We start from the raw sequence: 14,965 nt of genomic DNA, 5'->3' as shown, positions 1-14,965 counted from the left end.
GGTTTGCAGAGCCTCTCATAAATATTGTCTCATTTGGTCCTTACAACCATCCTGGGAGCTGGATGCTGTTCTCATCCACATCCAGAGAGGAAGCTGAGGCAGAAGCAGTGGTCTGCACAGGGTCATGCATCTAGGTACGTGTCCGGGGCAGGAGTTGACCTCGGGGCTTTCTGACAGCAGATCCAGCCCTCTGGCTCCTGTACCAGGTTGCTCCCAGCAAGAGAGAGATTATTCAGATCAGAGGACTGAGGAGTCCGTGTGTGATGGCTCCCTGATGAGGCTTCCTGTCCTAGAGCCTGTGGGTGGAACCGAGGGAGAATCTTCTGAGATTCAAGGCGTCTGGCGAGGGTCTGAAGTCCTGGCCTAGAAAGTAAAGAGCTTCAGGGCCAAGTGTGCCACCCCCCACCCCTTGTGCTCCCCACTGCAGGCGCAGGCATCCGAAAAGAGGCAGCCTGAGAACGGAGCCACCCTCAACAAAAATGGGGTCGGAGGGAAGATGTGGATCTCTTTTTTAAAAATTGGAAACAATCAGGGCCCCCCAGGTCCCACAACTGGTGTCTAAGGCCTCCTGAGCGCAGGACTCTGCACCATGGCGCCACCTGGAGGCCGTGCGAACGTGTGAAGGCAGGAGGTTCCTGGTCTGAGGTGGGGCCGGCTGAGCACTGTCTGCTAATGAGACTTTACCCAGAGGCTTAAAAACCAGACACCACACTAGAGACAGACAAGCTCTAGAGGAGCAGGGCCTTCACCAGAGACAGTCCCACAATGGAGCTGGTCACCAAAGCCTGCTCTGAGTGCGGGCCCAAGGTCACAGATCAAGCCAGCATGTCCCCGGCCTGCTTTAGGTTTGCGAAGCACTTTACAGATCTGATCCTTACACCAACCCTTAAAGGGAAGCATTATTATTTTCCTCATTTTTTAAATGAAGATGTTTCTTAACATAGAAATTCAGATGCACCCAGAGCCACAGTCAGTGTGTGAGGCTGGGTTTGAAGTGAAGTCTTCCTGACTCCGGCTCCAGCCTTGCTGCCTCAGAGATCATCCAGTCTAATTCTGTTATTTGCACTTGAAGAAACTGAGCAGTTACCCAAGATCACAGGGCTAGCAAGTATCTAAAGTCTTCCTGACTGAAGTCCAGTTCTCTCTCCCTCTCTCCAGCCTGCCACCCTGCAGAGCCAGGTGGTACCCTGGAGATCCAAATGCAATGAGATGAGTTGGTACCATCATCGGTACCAGTGAGACTTGCTACATCACACAATATGAAAAATATGGCTTCTTATTCAGAAGCAACCTTTTAGATGAGAATTGTGGGCTAATCTATTAAAGGGAAGAACAGTAGATATAATGCTCTATAGGACCCTACATTGAGAGGGAGAAAGAACCTTAGAAGTCATCATATCCATTCTTCATTGTACAAATGAGGAAACCGAGGGACAGAGAAATTAAATCACTTGCCCAAAGTCACCTGGAGAGTAAATGATAGAGGATCAATTCCAATTCCACTTCTGGCCTCTACTGTGCCTCTGACATTTAGATGTAAAAATCCACTTCATCAGTACAAAAGAAAGCATAGTTGGAAAATAATTAGTGTGAAAAGGGGCTGGGAATTCTAGTGGACTTTGAGCATCATGTAAATCAGCAGTGTAATGTAGCAGCTTATTGGAATCTTAGGCAACATTCAGAGAACTGTGTTCCTAGGACACCAGAGCCAACAGAGTCACCCTGCTTTGACCCCCTCTGGATGCAACATTTTTAGGAAGAACCTTGATGAACAAGGGAGTACCCTGAAGATGATTGTAGAATGATGAATTTAAAACTGGAAGAAACCTTTATGATCCTGGGATCACAGATTAAGATCTGGGATGCATTGTATTAGTCATGTGGTCTAAACCCTTCCTTTTTCAGATGAGAACATAGAGATCCAGAGAGATAAATGTCTTATGCAGCATCATACAGAAGCAGGTGGTAGAGTCAAGAGCCCAAACACCGTTCCCTGGCTCCAAATCTAGCCTTCTTCCTATTGCTCTATGTTTCTTTGAGACCATTACACAGAAGCATCATTTGAAGGTACTTGGGATGGTTAGAAGAAGGAAGGTAAGGAGAGCATGAGTTTCATTCAGGTATTTGAAGAGCTGTTTTGTAGAAGGTAAGGATGGCTTGTAATTATTGTGCTCAGTCCCAGAGGAGAGAACTCCTGGTAGGTGAAAGTTGAGAGAGGCATGTTGAGGCTCAGTCTAAGGAAAACTCCCCCAAGTAGAATCAGCTGACATGGGAGGTCTTAAACCAAAGGTGTATATGGTAGAAGGATTTTTGCTGAGGTTTAAATTATCCTCTGAAGGCCTTATTTCTGCCAACAATGTGACTTGGTGGTTAAAAAAAATTTCCTTTTCTGTCTATATGAAGAAGGTGATAGTGCCCAAACTGGCGAAGTTCCCTGTGACTACATACCTAACCCCAGAACTACCAAATCTGAGTTGAGTCCTGGCATGATGTTTGAGGGAAGTGATTGACAAATTTGAACACATCTAGAGGAGGGTAACCCAGAACACAAAAGGCCTGGACGCTGTGCCCCATATGTCTCTTGACAAATGGTTGAAGGGATGGAGATATTTTGATTGAGAAGAGTAGAATGGTTCTGATAATTGTCTTCATGAAACTGAAGATCTTATTCGGCTCTAGACTCAGCAGTGGATAGAGTGCCAGGCCTGGAGTCAAGAAGATTCAAGTTCCAGTTTAACCTCAGACACGTAGTAGCTGTGTGATCTTGGGCAAGTCATGTAATCTCTGCCTCAGCTTCCACATCTGTAAAATGAGGACAATAATGGCATCTGTCTTTCAGGATTATTGTAGGGATCAACTGAGATAATTGTAAAGCATTTAGTACAATGCCTGACACATAATAAGTACTATATAAATGTTAGCTATAGTAATAACAAGAATAATCATAATAAATTTTTATGATTGGTTGAATGATAACACAGAGCTACCAAGGGAAATTCCAGTAGTTAATTTTTCAGCCAGAACAGTTTCAAAAGGTTTTACTGGACTCCTATTGAGCTTTATCTTCTCCCCTCTTCTCCTCTTCTCTCCCCCCACCTAAGATCCTTTGTTATATTGCATTGTTTTAAGTAATTAAACCTAAACACTGGAAAACAGCATGTAGTTAACCCAAGACAATAACTTAACAAAGAAATACTCTCCAATCAATATGAACTGATTGGAAAACTCAAAAATAATTTGGAAGAAATCAAATTTAGATTACATCTTTCACCACATACCACAGTTAAGTCCCAAATGAAAGTATGAGCTAAATTTAATAGGTCACATCATTTTTAAAAATCAGGTTTGCATTCGTGATGAGAATGGAAGAGGTACTTTTTATAACTGTGGCTAGAGGGGAAATCAGTTTAAGTTTTAAAAATTTCTCTTTTGTTTTTATCACCTTTATTTTTTAACATATTCTCCTGTCACTCCCAAAGCATTCCTTATCGCAAAGAATGAGAGATAGAGACAGAGACAGAGAGAAACCAACATAGACACACACAGTTCAGAGAGAACAGTTCAGGGAAAAACTCAAGTTATATCAACCAAAGTAGATGCAGAGTTTCACATACAAGAAATGAAGGAAATAGAACAGAAGAAGTGATTAGTCATATGGTAAATATTTGAGCAAAGATATAGGGGCAGAAAGTTAAAAGGCAAAAAGAGGTGGATTATTTTTTTCAGAACTATTGACCATAGTTACTAGCCTCCCAATTATAATTTGCTTTAGAGATGATTCTGTCAAAATCATTTCATATAATTATTTAAATTGGAAAGTCTTGGTATAAAAAGTTCATAATTATAAAGTAAGATTGGCATGTGATATGAAATAAATTTCAGTTATGGATAGCTTTTTTTTAGTAGATAATAAAATTATATAATAATATATAATAAAATTATCATAATTCCAATATTGTCCTGCTTGTCTCTGTCTCTTTCTTGACTTCCTTCTTTTCATATTTCTTAACATCCTTTTGCTTTCATTTTTCTGTTTAATAAATGTTTTATTAATGCTCTTTCTTTTCCTTTATTATTTTCCCTCCCTCAAAATAAGACAAATGCCCTCCCTTCTAACAAATAAGTGTCATCAGGGAAAACCAATCCATTTTTTCACCCCATTTGCATCTTTAGTACTTCATCTTTTTCAAGAAGTAGAAAATGTGATTCATCATCAATCTTTTAGACTTATTTTTGTTCATGCCATGAATCATTGCTATTATTTAAGACTTTTAAAGTTGTTTTCCTTTATAATGTCATAGAATGTATAAATTGTTTTCTTAATTCTGCTTTGTTTATTTTGCAGCAGTTCACACAAATCTTCCCAGGCTTCTCAGAATCACTGTTTCTAATGGCATAGTATTTATATACCATAATTTGGTTGGTTGTTCTCTGAGTTGATAGGTACTCCTTTTGTTTCCAGTTCTTTGTTGCTACTAAAAATGCTGCCATAAATATTTTTATACAAATGGTTCCTTTCTGTCTTTGATCTCTTTGAGGTATAAGGCTCAAAGTAATATCATAGGTTGGAGGATATATGGATAGTTTTATAACTTCGGGAATATAGTCTTTAATTATTTTCTGAAATGGTTTGACCAATTAACATACTCCCAATAATGGATTAGGATGCCTTTCTTCTCATAGCTTTTTGAAAAATGGCTACTTTCCTGCTTCTTATCTTTGCGAATCTGATGGGTACACCGTATGAATGAAGTGTTTTTGCATTTTTCTTACTAGTAATTTGGAGCTTTTTTTAAAACCAGAATTACCTATTCATATCTTTTGATTGTCTATTGAGGAAAGGTCTTTTCCCATATATATTTGAATCAGTTCCTTAGATATCTTACATATCATATTTTTATGAGAAGTTTTCTACAAGGAATTCTTCCCTGTTAAATTATTCACTTGCACTGTGCAAAGCCTGTTTCAGTTTTATGTAATCAAAATTATCTATTATATTTCCTGTAATTCTCTTTATCCTTTGGTCAAGAACTATTCCTCTCACCATGGTTATGAAAGGTATCATTTTCACTGTTCCTTTTATTTGTTTATTATATGGCCTTTTACATCTAGATCATATGTCTGTTTAGAGCTGACCTTGGTATATGATGTGAAATGTTTAGCTAAACTGAATTTGTGTCTGACCATTAACCAATTTGCCTAGCACTTTTTGTCAAGGAGTGAGTTATTACCTTCATAGTTTTTGGATCCTTGGATTTATTGAACATTATACTACTAAGTATGGTTTTGCATTTTGTGTATCCAGTTGGTACCATTAATCATTTTTTTCTGTTTTTTTTTTACCAGTTCTAAAAAATTTTAATGGTTATTGCTTTTTAGTGTAATGTAAAATTTGATCTTGCTAGGCCTCCTTGTCTATTCTCCCAGCTTTTTCTCTCCATTATTTCCCTTAAGATTCTTAAGATTCATATAATCAAGAATATGTTATTTTGGTTGAATTTGGATAACTTTTTTTCTAGTTCTGTAAACTAATCCTTTGGTGATTTCATTGACATGGCCCTGACTAGGAAATTTATTTATTTAATATTCTCTCTTTTGTTTTGTTTTATATATATATGGCTCAATCACAAGAAATATCTCCCCAGTTATTTAGGTTTAATCTTTATTTCTGTAAAGTCTATTTTGTATGTGTAGTTATACAATTCTCTCTTGTAAGTATATTCTTATAATATATATTTTGGTATGTGGACTCCTGTTTTTAAGTCCTATGGTGATTTTAATTGGAATTTCTTTTTCAAACTCTTCCTGTTAGGTTTTGTTGTTAAGATATAAAAATGATATGGCTGCGTGTATTCTATATGGGTGTATTATATATCCTTCCCCTTTGTTGACATAACTATTTCAATTAATTTTTAGTGGGAACCTCCAGCATTCTTTGAATAGATCATTCTATCATCGGCAAAAATCACTATTTCATTCTTTCTTGGACTACACTCATTCCCTCAGTTTATTTATGTTTTTTAGTATAGGTAGCATTTTGATAACCATAAGAAGTAAAAGTGGTATCAGTGGACATTGTTGTTTTACCTCTATTTTTTTTTTCATTTATTCTTCATTTCTTATGAAGTTTTTTCATCTTTCATATTGGCAATTTGATTTTTCTTTCTTTTTAAAATCAAATTAGCTAAAGGTTTATTTATTTTTATTTGTTCAAAAAATTATCTCCTAAGTTTTGTTGATCAGTTCAAAGGTTGCTTTAAAATTTTATGTTTTATTCTTAGACTTTCTATTTTTTTGTAATTAGTCACGGGATTTTTATTAGTTGCCTTTGGGTTTGTTTCGTTTTTTGTTCCATTTCATTTCCAATGTATTGCTCTGTATCTTCTTCCTTTTGTTGATGAAAGTATTGTATTTTAACACATGGATGTTCTCCTAAGGATTTTCTTTGGTATTTTTCTAGAGATGCATGATTTCTTTTTTTTTTTTTTTCATAAGTACTACCTGCTTACTAGCACCTTCTTCTTGTGCTTTCCAGATTTTCAGCTGATGGAAGACTAATAGTATCATGTAGTGAGGATAAGACTGTTAAAATCTGGGATACAACAAATAAACTGTGCATTAATAGCTTTACAGACTCTGAAGGGTAAGTCAAGCCATTCTGGGACATGCGGATGCTTGTGCTTTAATTAAAGAAGACTTTGCTCTTCTATTATTGCAATCTTTTACTTCATGAAAATGACAGTGCCTGACATCTGATTCATTTTTCCTGATAGGTTTGCGAACTTTGTGTCTTTTAACCCCAGTGGTACGTGCATAGCTTCAGCAGGTTCTGATCATACAGTGAAACTCTGGGATATAAGAGTAAACAAGTTACTTCAGAATTACCAAGGTGACTAATGCATACTAAAGCATAGCCATTCAAGTCTTTTTTAGAATCTTCCATAAGCCTTTGAACCTCTTTGTGCACAGCCTGGTCCTTTTAGTGAGTCTCCACACTGGTACCAGCCAGCCTTTGTACTAGTCTAAGAAAGTCGTTGGGTTTTAGACAATTACTTTCTTTACAGTCTATCAGGGATGTAAACAGAGAGCCATTTCTGTTGATTTTCTTTTTCAGGTAACTAAGTGAACATTGAACTGACTATTTTCTTTCACTTTTTAGCTGGCCAGCACAGATAATGTATCTTTATTCCTATTATGAATAGACTTTTTAAAAAAAGTTTCTAAGGAGTGAGGAACAGATTTCTGTTGCTTTGGCTCCATCTGTTACTGATAAGATGAGGTAACTGCCAGTGGTGGGAAACCTAGGAGTCCTAGAAAATAGAGGAAAGGTAATTCCCTTCACTGAAATCCAAATCCTAGGTTTTAAATTTACCACAGGTGAGCTTTAGAAACCCAGGGTCCATGTCTGCATTAATGAAAGGCTTTAGACTTATTCTGTACCAAGCACTGTGCTATACCCTGGGGATGTACATAATTGTCTAATACAAGGCTTTCTTTTCCCCTTCATAATAAGCACTTAATAAATAGTTATTAGCTGGATGAATGAGTCCCATTCTTTGGGAATGCTGCAGGGTCTGGTTCTTAAACCACATATAGAACCTTATAGAAAATAATTTCCTACAATAACCCCAACCCGAATTTAAGGCAGAAATCCATTGATTTTTTTTTTAATGTTACATCAAGTGTATTTTTCCATTTCTTCAGGACAGTTCTCATCAACTACTTAATTGTATTTGATGCCTTTCTTTTCTCCTCTTACTAATTAAATTAGTTTTTAGATTTTTGAGCTAAGATATATGTTTCTGTATCTGTGTGTGTGTGTATTCCAAGTTAGTAATAATTACTTGACAGAGATTGGATATATGTGTCCAATAACTTGATAATTACAAAGTGAAATACATTAATATTCTATGACACACTCCTATTTTCCAAATATTCTTGTCAAACTGGCCAGAACCACATTTCTTTGATGTCAAAACATTCACTCAAGCCAGTTGTCAAGATATTTTAACCTACTTATTTTAATAACCAACTTATTTTAATTTTTAATAGAATTAATTTTGTTGAGTCAACCTACAACAAAATAACTTCTTTTAAAATGAAATTTTTACCCCCTTACACTTGAGGTAAAGTTACTGCTTTGAAATCCTAGAATCAATCTAAAATATGTCAAAATATAATGATGTCTGAATGTCCCTTTTTTTCCTCATGTAAATCAGTTCACAGTGGTGGAGTCAACTGTTTGTCATTCCATCCTTCGGGTAATTATCTCATCACTGCCTCATCTGATGGCACCCTTAAGATCTTGGATCTAGTAGAAGGAAGACTCATATATACGCTTCAAGGACACACGGTACTGGCAGTGACATTTTACATTTTTAAATAGATACATTTCTTTAAATCCTGATGATATTATATCTTATCGTCCGTTTCATTGCAGCATGTTTTTTGCTGCTGTTATCAAAGAAGTTGCTTTTATGTGATTAGTATAATATCATTTCCAGTTGAACAACTCCTTATACTGTGATCACTGGATATTCTTGGTATTTCATATTCATTAGCTACTCAATTAACCCTTTTTTGTATTCAGGACTATATAAATAGGTTAGACATGTTCTATTTTTCAAGGAAAAGTCTTGAATAATTTCCTAAGTGCATAACTTATGTAATTTTCTCTGGAGCTTTCATTATGTACTTGAGATTATCTTTTTCTAAAATATACATTTACAGATTAGATCTCAAAGGAGAATTGTGCTATGTACAAAGGGAGAAAGCTTGTTCTGTTATCAGATGGCATGTACTTTTCCTGACTTGTTTTGTACTTTGCTTACAGCAGCTGGTGAGTCAGGGAGTACAGGTGGTATTATTCCCATTTCATAAATAAAGGAACTCTGGCTTCATGAAATCAAGTGACATGCTTGCAATCATTAAATGTCTGAGATTCAAACTCAGATCTCCTGACTTTGAGCCCAGCATGCTTTCTGGTGTGCCATGTTTAAAAAACAGAAATAGACTATAAATTATTTTTGGTTTGTTTGTTTTGCGAGGTCATTGTCTTGCCCAGGGTCACACAGCAAGTAAGTTAAGTGTCTGATGCGAGATTTGAACTCATATTCCCCTGACCCCAAGCCAGTGCTCTACCTACTGTGCCATCTACCTGCCTGATTAAGGTTTTCTTTTTTTTTAAATTCTAGCTCATATATAATCTATAATATGCCTCCAGCTGATAAGTAGAAGCCATAAAAAAGAAGTGATTGAAAGGCAATAACATAATTAGTAGCCAACAGACCTAGTTAGACGTGTGAAAGAAAATTATGTGTTCTGTGTTTTAGGCAAAAGCCTTCCAGAAACAGTGTTATTAGCTTAGATTAATCTAATTGTAAACATTTCTGCTTAGAGAGCAGTCCAAAGATAGGCAGATTTACTTGGATGTCTTTGGTAATTCTCAAACAAAATCAGTTTAGAATGAGTGTCCTCAAATAAGATTAAATAGGACAGGCAAAAGATTAATTTAGCATGTTATTGGGTCTTAGAGTACATTTACCTTTAGTCATTCATTCCTCATTTGACCATCTTTGGCCTTCTAAAGATTCCTGTTCTATTGAATCAAAAGTGGTACCAAGAAATAAGAATCAAGGCTTTTTCCTTCAGAGTAAAGAGACTCCGTATGTTTCCACAGCTAAATAAAAAGAAATTTAATAGGTTTGTGAAAGAAGTACATAGAATAGGAGGGCACATTCAACATAATTTTTCTTCTAAATAATTGTTCTTAGCTATGGTTGTTGAAATTTTTTGAATATGTGGCTTTATTAGTAAGTTGAAGATACAGAGAGACAGCAGGAGTTCAGGTCTATATGCTTCATCCCTTCCAGTGTCACTGAGTATTCCCTCGAGGCTCACTGAATGGCTTCAGTGCTAGCTGCCAAGGGCAGGATGGGAAGTGAAAGCAAAACCTTCTACCCAACCTACCTTTTGAGGAATCTTCTCACATGAGGTGGAACGAATGAGGTTAAGCTGTGTGAACAGTCCAAGGGATGCTTTGTGTGGCTGCCCCAGGGATGCTGACAAAGCTGACTTTGATGCTTCCTAGCAGATAAACCATGGGCAGCTCACAAAGACTCAGTTTCCTTATCTTTAAAATGGGCCTAATAAGATTATACCACACACTTCATAAAGTTATTTTGAAGTGCTATGAAAACTTTAAAATATATAAACATGAACTATTGTTATTGTTAAATTTTACCAATACCATTACACTTAAAAAGATCATTACTTATATAAAAGAAAAAAATTTCTGATTTCTTGTGGAACAGGTTACTCAATTTAATTTTAGAAACTTGGCTGTAAAAACAGATAGTACATGAAATTTTCAAAATTCAAGAGTTTAGTCTTGATATTTTATTGAAATATACTTAGAAGAATTGCACAAGTTTAACCTATATTAGATTGCTTGCTGTCGGGTGGGGGGGAAGAGGGAAGGAGGGGAAAAATTTTTGGAACATAAGGTTTTGCAAAGATAAATGTTGAAAACTATGCATGTATTTGGAAAAATAAAATACTATTTGAAAAATCTTCACAAGAAAAAAGAGTTTTTGTTATGAATTGAGGAATACTTTATTTGACAAATATAGGATCTTCCAAAGTCTTTTAAAGGCTAGATGGTATTTTTCCAGTAGTATTTTATTTTTCTAAATACATGTAATGATGGTTTTCATCATTCATTTTTGTAAAACTTTGTGTTCTAAATTTTTCTCCCTCTTCCCTTATTCCCCCTCCCTAAGACAGTAAGCAATCTGATATGGGTTCAGTATGTTCAGTCCTTTTAAACATATTTCTATATTTGTCATGTTGTACAAGAAAAATCAGACTCAAAAGGGAAAAAACCATGACAAAGAAAAAAACCAAACAAATAGGTCAAAATACTATGCTTTAATCCACATTCAGTCTCCATAGTTCTCTTTTTGGATGTGATCAGCATTTTCCATTTTAAGTCTATTGAAACTGTCAAGGCTAGATAGTACTATTATTCATATTTTATTTACAGATATTATTTTGGAGGTGAGCCATCATTGCTTTTTATTTTGACTCAAAAGTTGCTTTAAAATCAGTTAATTCCTTAATTCTATAGGGAAGTAATCACTACTGCCAGGAAAACTTTTTTCAGACTTTGGTAATATATGTGTCTTTGTATATCTTTCTAGTCACTAAATTGGACCAGATAGTTGCTGAGGTCCTTTCCACTCTGTGATTGAGGCTATAACCTTTTTATCTTCCTAGAGTTATTTGCACTGGTCTCTCCATCTCTCTGAGAAAGCTTCCCTTTCCCCACAGGTTGTAAATGCAATAGCCATTTGTGGACACAGGTCCAGAAGGTTTGATCTGCTGTGGTTTTCCGACCTGAGTGAGCTCATCCCTCCTTAGACATCTTGGTAGCCTTTTGCTCCCAGATGTTGACCATGTTGGTTCTGGACTTGATGTAGAAATCCACTCGATTGTTATCATCCCCAGTCAGTTCAGCATTCCTGAGTTCAAAGTGATTAACCAGTTTCAGTCTTTCCAGCCACAGGATTGTACCACAGGTTTCCATTTCCCCCCTCCAAAAGAATGCTTGCTAATAGAACTACATCTTTAATTTGCAGGGCCTAAAGAGTTATATCAAAGTGAAGTAAAGAACATTGTATTATTGAAGAAAAAATGACTGAGGGCAACTGACTAGGCAGGTGATCTGTTGCCAGGATTCAGTTCCACATCTGGATCTGTAACTTCTCTGAATACAGCTATTGCCATAGGTTTTTTTTTTTTAAGGTGGTTATTGCTGCATAGAGATTGTTGTTTTTTTTTTTTTTAACATTGTCCATATATGATTTAGAAGTGAACTTAAAAGGAAACAAATTGGAAAAACAGAAAGCAAACATACTCCTTTAGGTCAAGCTGTCTCTGAAAGGGTAAATGCCACTTGTATTTCAGTGTGAAATGAGCATCAGAATGATGACCATAAAGTCTCAAGTACTTTTAACTTTTTCACTTTATAAATGGGAAAAGCAAACAGAAAAACCCAAGAGAAGATTTTGAAGTAGGAAATGACCTGTGTTCATATGTTGGCATCCCAGCCCATTCCTTGAAATGTCTGCTGCTGATATGAATATTTCCCAGAGCGGAAATCTAAAAAGATATGCTTAAAGATAAAAGAAATTATGATATTTTCTCATATTATTTTCTTGTTATAATTTATAATTGGTTCAGTATTATTTTAATCTTGTCTGGTGTCAACAGTTGATGCTCAATCAGGAGCCTTTAGAGTCTGATTTCTATAAAGTGAGATGAAAAATAGACTGTAGTTACTCTCTGTAATCTTGTTTATCCTAGAGCATCACTGATCATATCTTATTTTCCCCTTCCTGTGTTCTGTCATTCCATAGGGACCCGTCTTTGCTGTTTCCTTTTCAAAAGGTGGCCAACAGTTCACATCTGGAGGTGCTGATGCTCAGGTTTGTGAGCTCCCCCAATTCTCATACTTCCTGGCTGAGTAGCTGGGATCTCTCATCTCCTTGCTAAGGTTTTGTTCTCTAAGATAGTGGGAGGGGGTATGTGAAGTCTATGGCCTCATTGGTGCTTCCCAGCTGCACTGTTCTGTGATTCTGTGGCATTCTGAGCATCAGCAGTAATGGCAGAATCACCCTCTGTGCTTTGAGGAATACCGTAAGTTCAGATGTATAAGCTGGACTCTACTTAATACAGAAATCATGACTTTACAGTTTCAGTCAAAATATGCCTTGTATTTGTATAGTATTTCATAGTGTTCAAATTGGAGTCCAGTTGTCTATTAGGAAGTCACCATGATGTACCAGAATCTTATAAGACTAATTAGACATTGAGATTCCTTTTAAGATCAGATACATTTTAAATTTCTATCCTGAAAATATTAACTATATTATTCATTTTTATATAGATTTTATTGTGGAAGACAAATTTTGATGAAATGAATTATAAAGATCTTCTGAAAAAAAACATCAAACGATTACATTTTGACGCCCCACCTCATCTTCTTGATATTTACCCAAGAACTTCTCATCACCATGAAAGAAAACCTGATTCAATTGAGGTGAGTATTAGCCACTTCCTAGAAGATTAAGGCCATCAGCCCTGAGGTCTGCCAACTTCTCTCTTCTCCCAGTCCATCCCCATGTTTTCATCTGTCCCCTCCATCCTGTCTCAGAGGAAGAAGCAAACATCCCGCTCCATTGTAATGAGATCCCTCATGGACGTCCTCAATCCCAGCCTCTCATATTCATCGGAGTTATTCAGCACATCTCCTGCCTCTCATATATTCACTTTCTCCCTTTCCCTAGGTACCTTTGGGTTTTTAAGATTTCTTTCCTTTCTTTGCTTCTGAATCCATATATGTAATTTTCCTTAGAGTGACTCTTGGTGCAGCTGTAATATGGGCTTGAGGAGCTACAAAGAAGTACACTATCCCTGTTGGCTGTCATCTTATGTTATTCCTTTCCACTGCATACGATGAGTCATCTAGACTTTTTTGCTGCTTTATATAATTTGTTTTCTACTTTGATCACTTTTTGGGGGGAAGAAGGGACAGTGCAATTGAAGTTAAGTGATTTGCCCAGGATCACTTAGCTAGTTAAGTGTGAAGTCTGAGGCCAGATGTGAACACAGGCTCTCCTGACTCTAAGTTCCATGCTCCATCCACTGCATCCCTTCTCTGTCCCCCTCCTTGCCCACTCTTCAAAAGGGTCTCCTTAACTTCCTCATTGCCAGATCCATTTTCCTTTTCTGAAAATTCATCTCCATTGACCTCTCTGCATTTGATACAGTTGATGGCTGCAGTCTTTTGTAACTCTTTCTTTACTTGGGTTCCATGACAAAATCCTTATGGTTCTTACAAGCAGATTGCTTTAACAATTCTCTAGGAGAGATATTAGCCAGAAAGGTTAAGGACTGAGTACCTCCTTTACAGTGAGTATAGAGAGCAGGAAGATTCATTCAGTATATAGTAAGCATCTACCATATTATGTAAACCCTCATGCTGGGCACTTGGGATACAGACAGAAAACAGAGGAACAAAAACATGCTTAAGATGCAGATTGTCCTCCCCTTAGAAGAAAAAGCAGAGGGGCTTAAGGAATGCATTTCCATTTTCTGCATTATCAGTATTATCCAGAATTAGATATCTTGGGGGAACAAAATAGAAGAGCTTCAGTTTCAACAGAAAAGAATAAATAAACAGAAGGAAATTCTGACCTATGTTAGGAGATTGGAAAGTGGTATGTCATACATAGAAAAAAGGGAGGAAGGTGTCACTGAGCATGTGGAATTGATGAGCAAATATAAGACTGGTCTTGCGTCCTGGGAAGCCAGGTGCTCTGAAGCAACAGCAGCTGCTGCTTATATTCTGATGAACTGGGTACATAGGTGCCACCAGGTTAGCAACAGGGTAGCAACAGGGTACTGGGTGTGGAGATTTACTCTGAGGATAAGGAAGGCAACTTTCTGCCAACCTAATAAAAGTAAAAGAGGTCACACTGCTTTCCCCAGGGGATGGATCTAGCACATGTCGATGAATCTCTCAACACTAAAGATTCCAAATCCTTGGACAAAAATACTGAAGACTTTTGGGACACAGAGAATATTAGCATCACTGCTATAAACTGAATGAAAGAGATTTAGAAGAGAGAGGCAGCTTTAGCAAGTGATGGCTGATGAAGAAAGATGTTAGCTGAGAGTGGGGTTTGGGTTTCTGGATCAAGGTCTAAAATAGATTCTCATGCTTCTTGTTGTCATGGACCCCTTGGTAGTCTGATGAAGCCTTGCTCAGCATCATGTTTTTAAATGCATAAAATAAAATACTTACAAGTACACATGAATCCAATTGTGTTGAAATAGTTATAAAAAATATATATGCATATACATGTACATTCATGTATGTATATTAAAAATGTTTTTAAAC

The 14,965-nt window shown here is 36.7% G+C and overlaps 1 protein-coding gene across 1 annotated transcript in view; it reads left to right on the top strand.

The window, feature by feature from the left end:
• POC1B (POC1 centriolar protein B) overlaps positions 1-14,965 on the top strand; it is a 95,082-nt gene that overhangs the window by 28,404 nt on the left and 51,713 nt on the right. The window contains exons 5-9 of the mRNA XM_031939890.1: positions 6,536-6,643; positions 6,774-6,889; positions 8,220-8,353; positions 12,420-12,488; positions 12,950-13,102. Coding sequence (XP_031795750.1) covers positions 6,536-6,643; positions 6,774-6,889; positions 8,220-8,353; positions 12,420-12,488; positions 12,950-13,102 — 580 coding nt within the window. The remainder of the gene's footprint in view (positions 1-6,535; positions 6,644-6,773; positions 6,890-8,219; positions 8,354-12,419; positions 12,489-12,949; positions 13,103-14,965) is intronic.

This window comes from Sarcophilus harrisii, chromosome 5 (genome assembly GCF_902635505.1).
Source record: "Sarcophilus harrisii chromosome 5, mSarHar1.11, whole genome shotgun sequence".
In the NCBI taxonomy this organism is placed as follows: Eukaryota; Metazoa; Chordata; class Mammalia; order Dasyuromorphia; family Dasyuridae; genus Sarcophilus; species Sarcophilus harrisii.
Note: the sequence above shows the minus strand (reverse complement) of the source record. Positions and strands in the feature narration are given on the sequence as shown.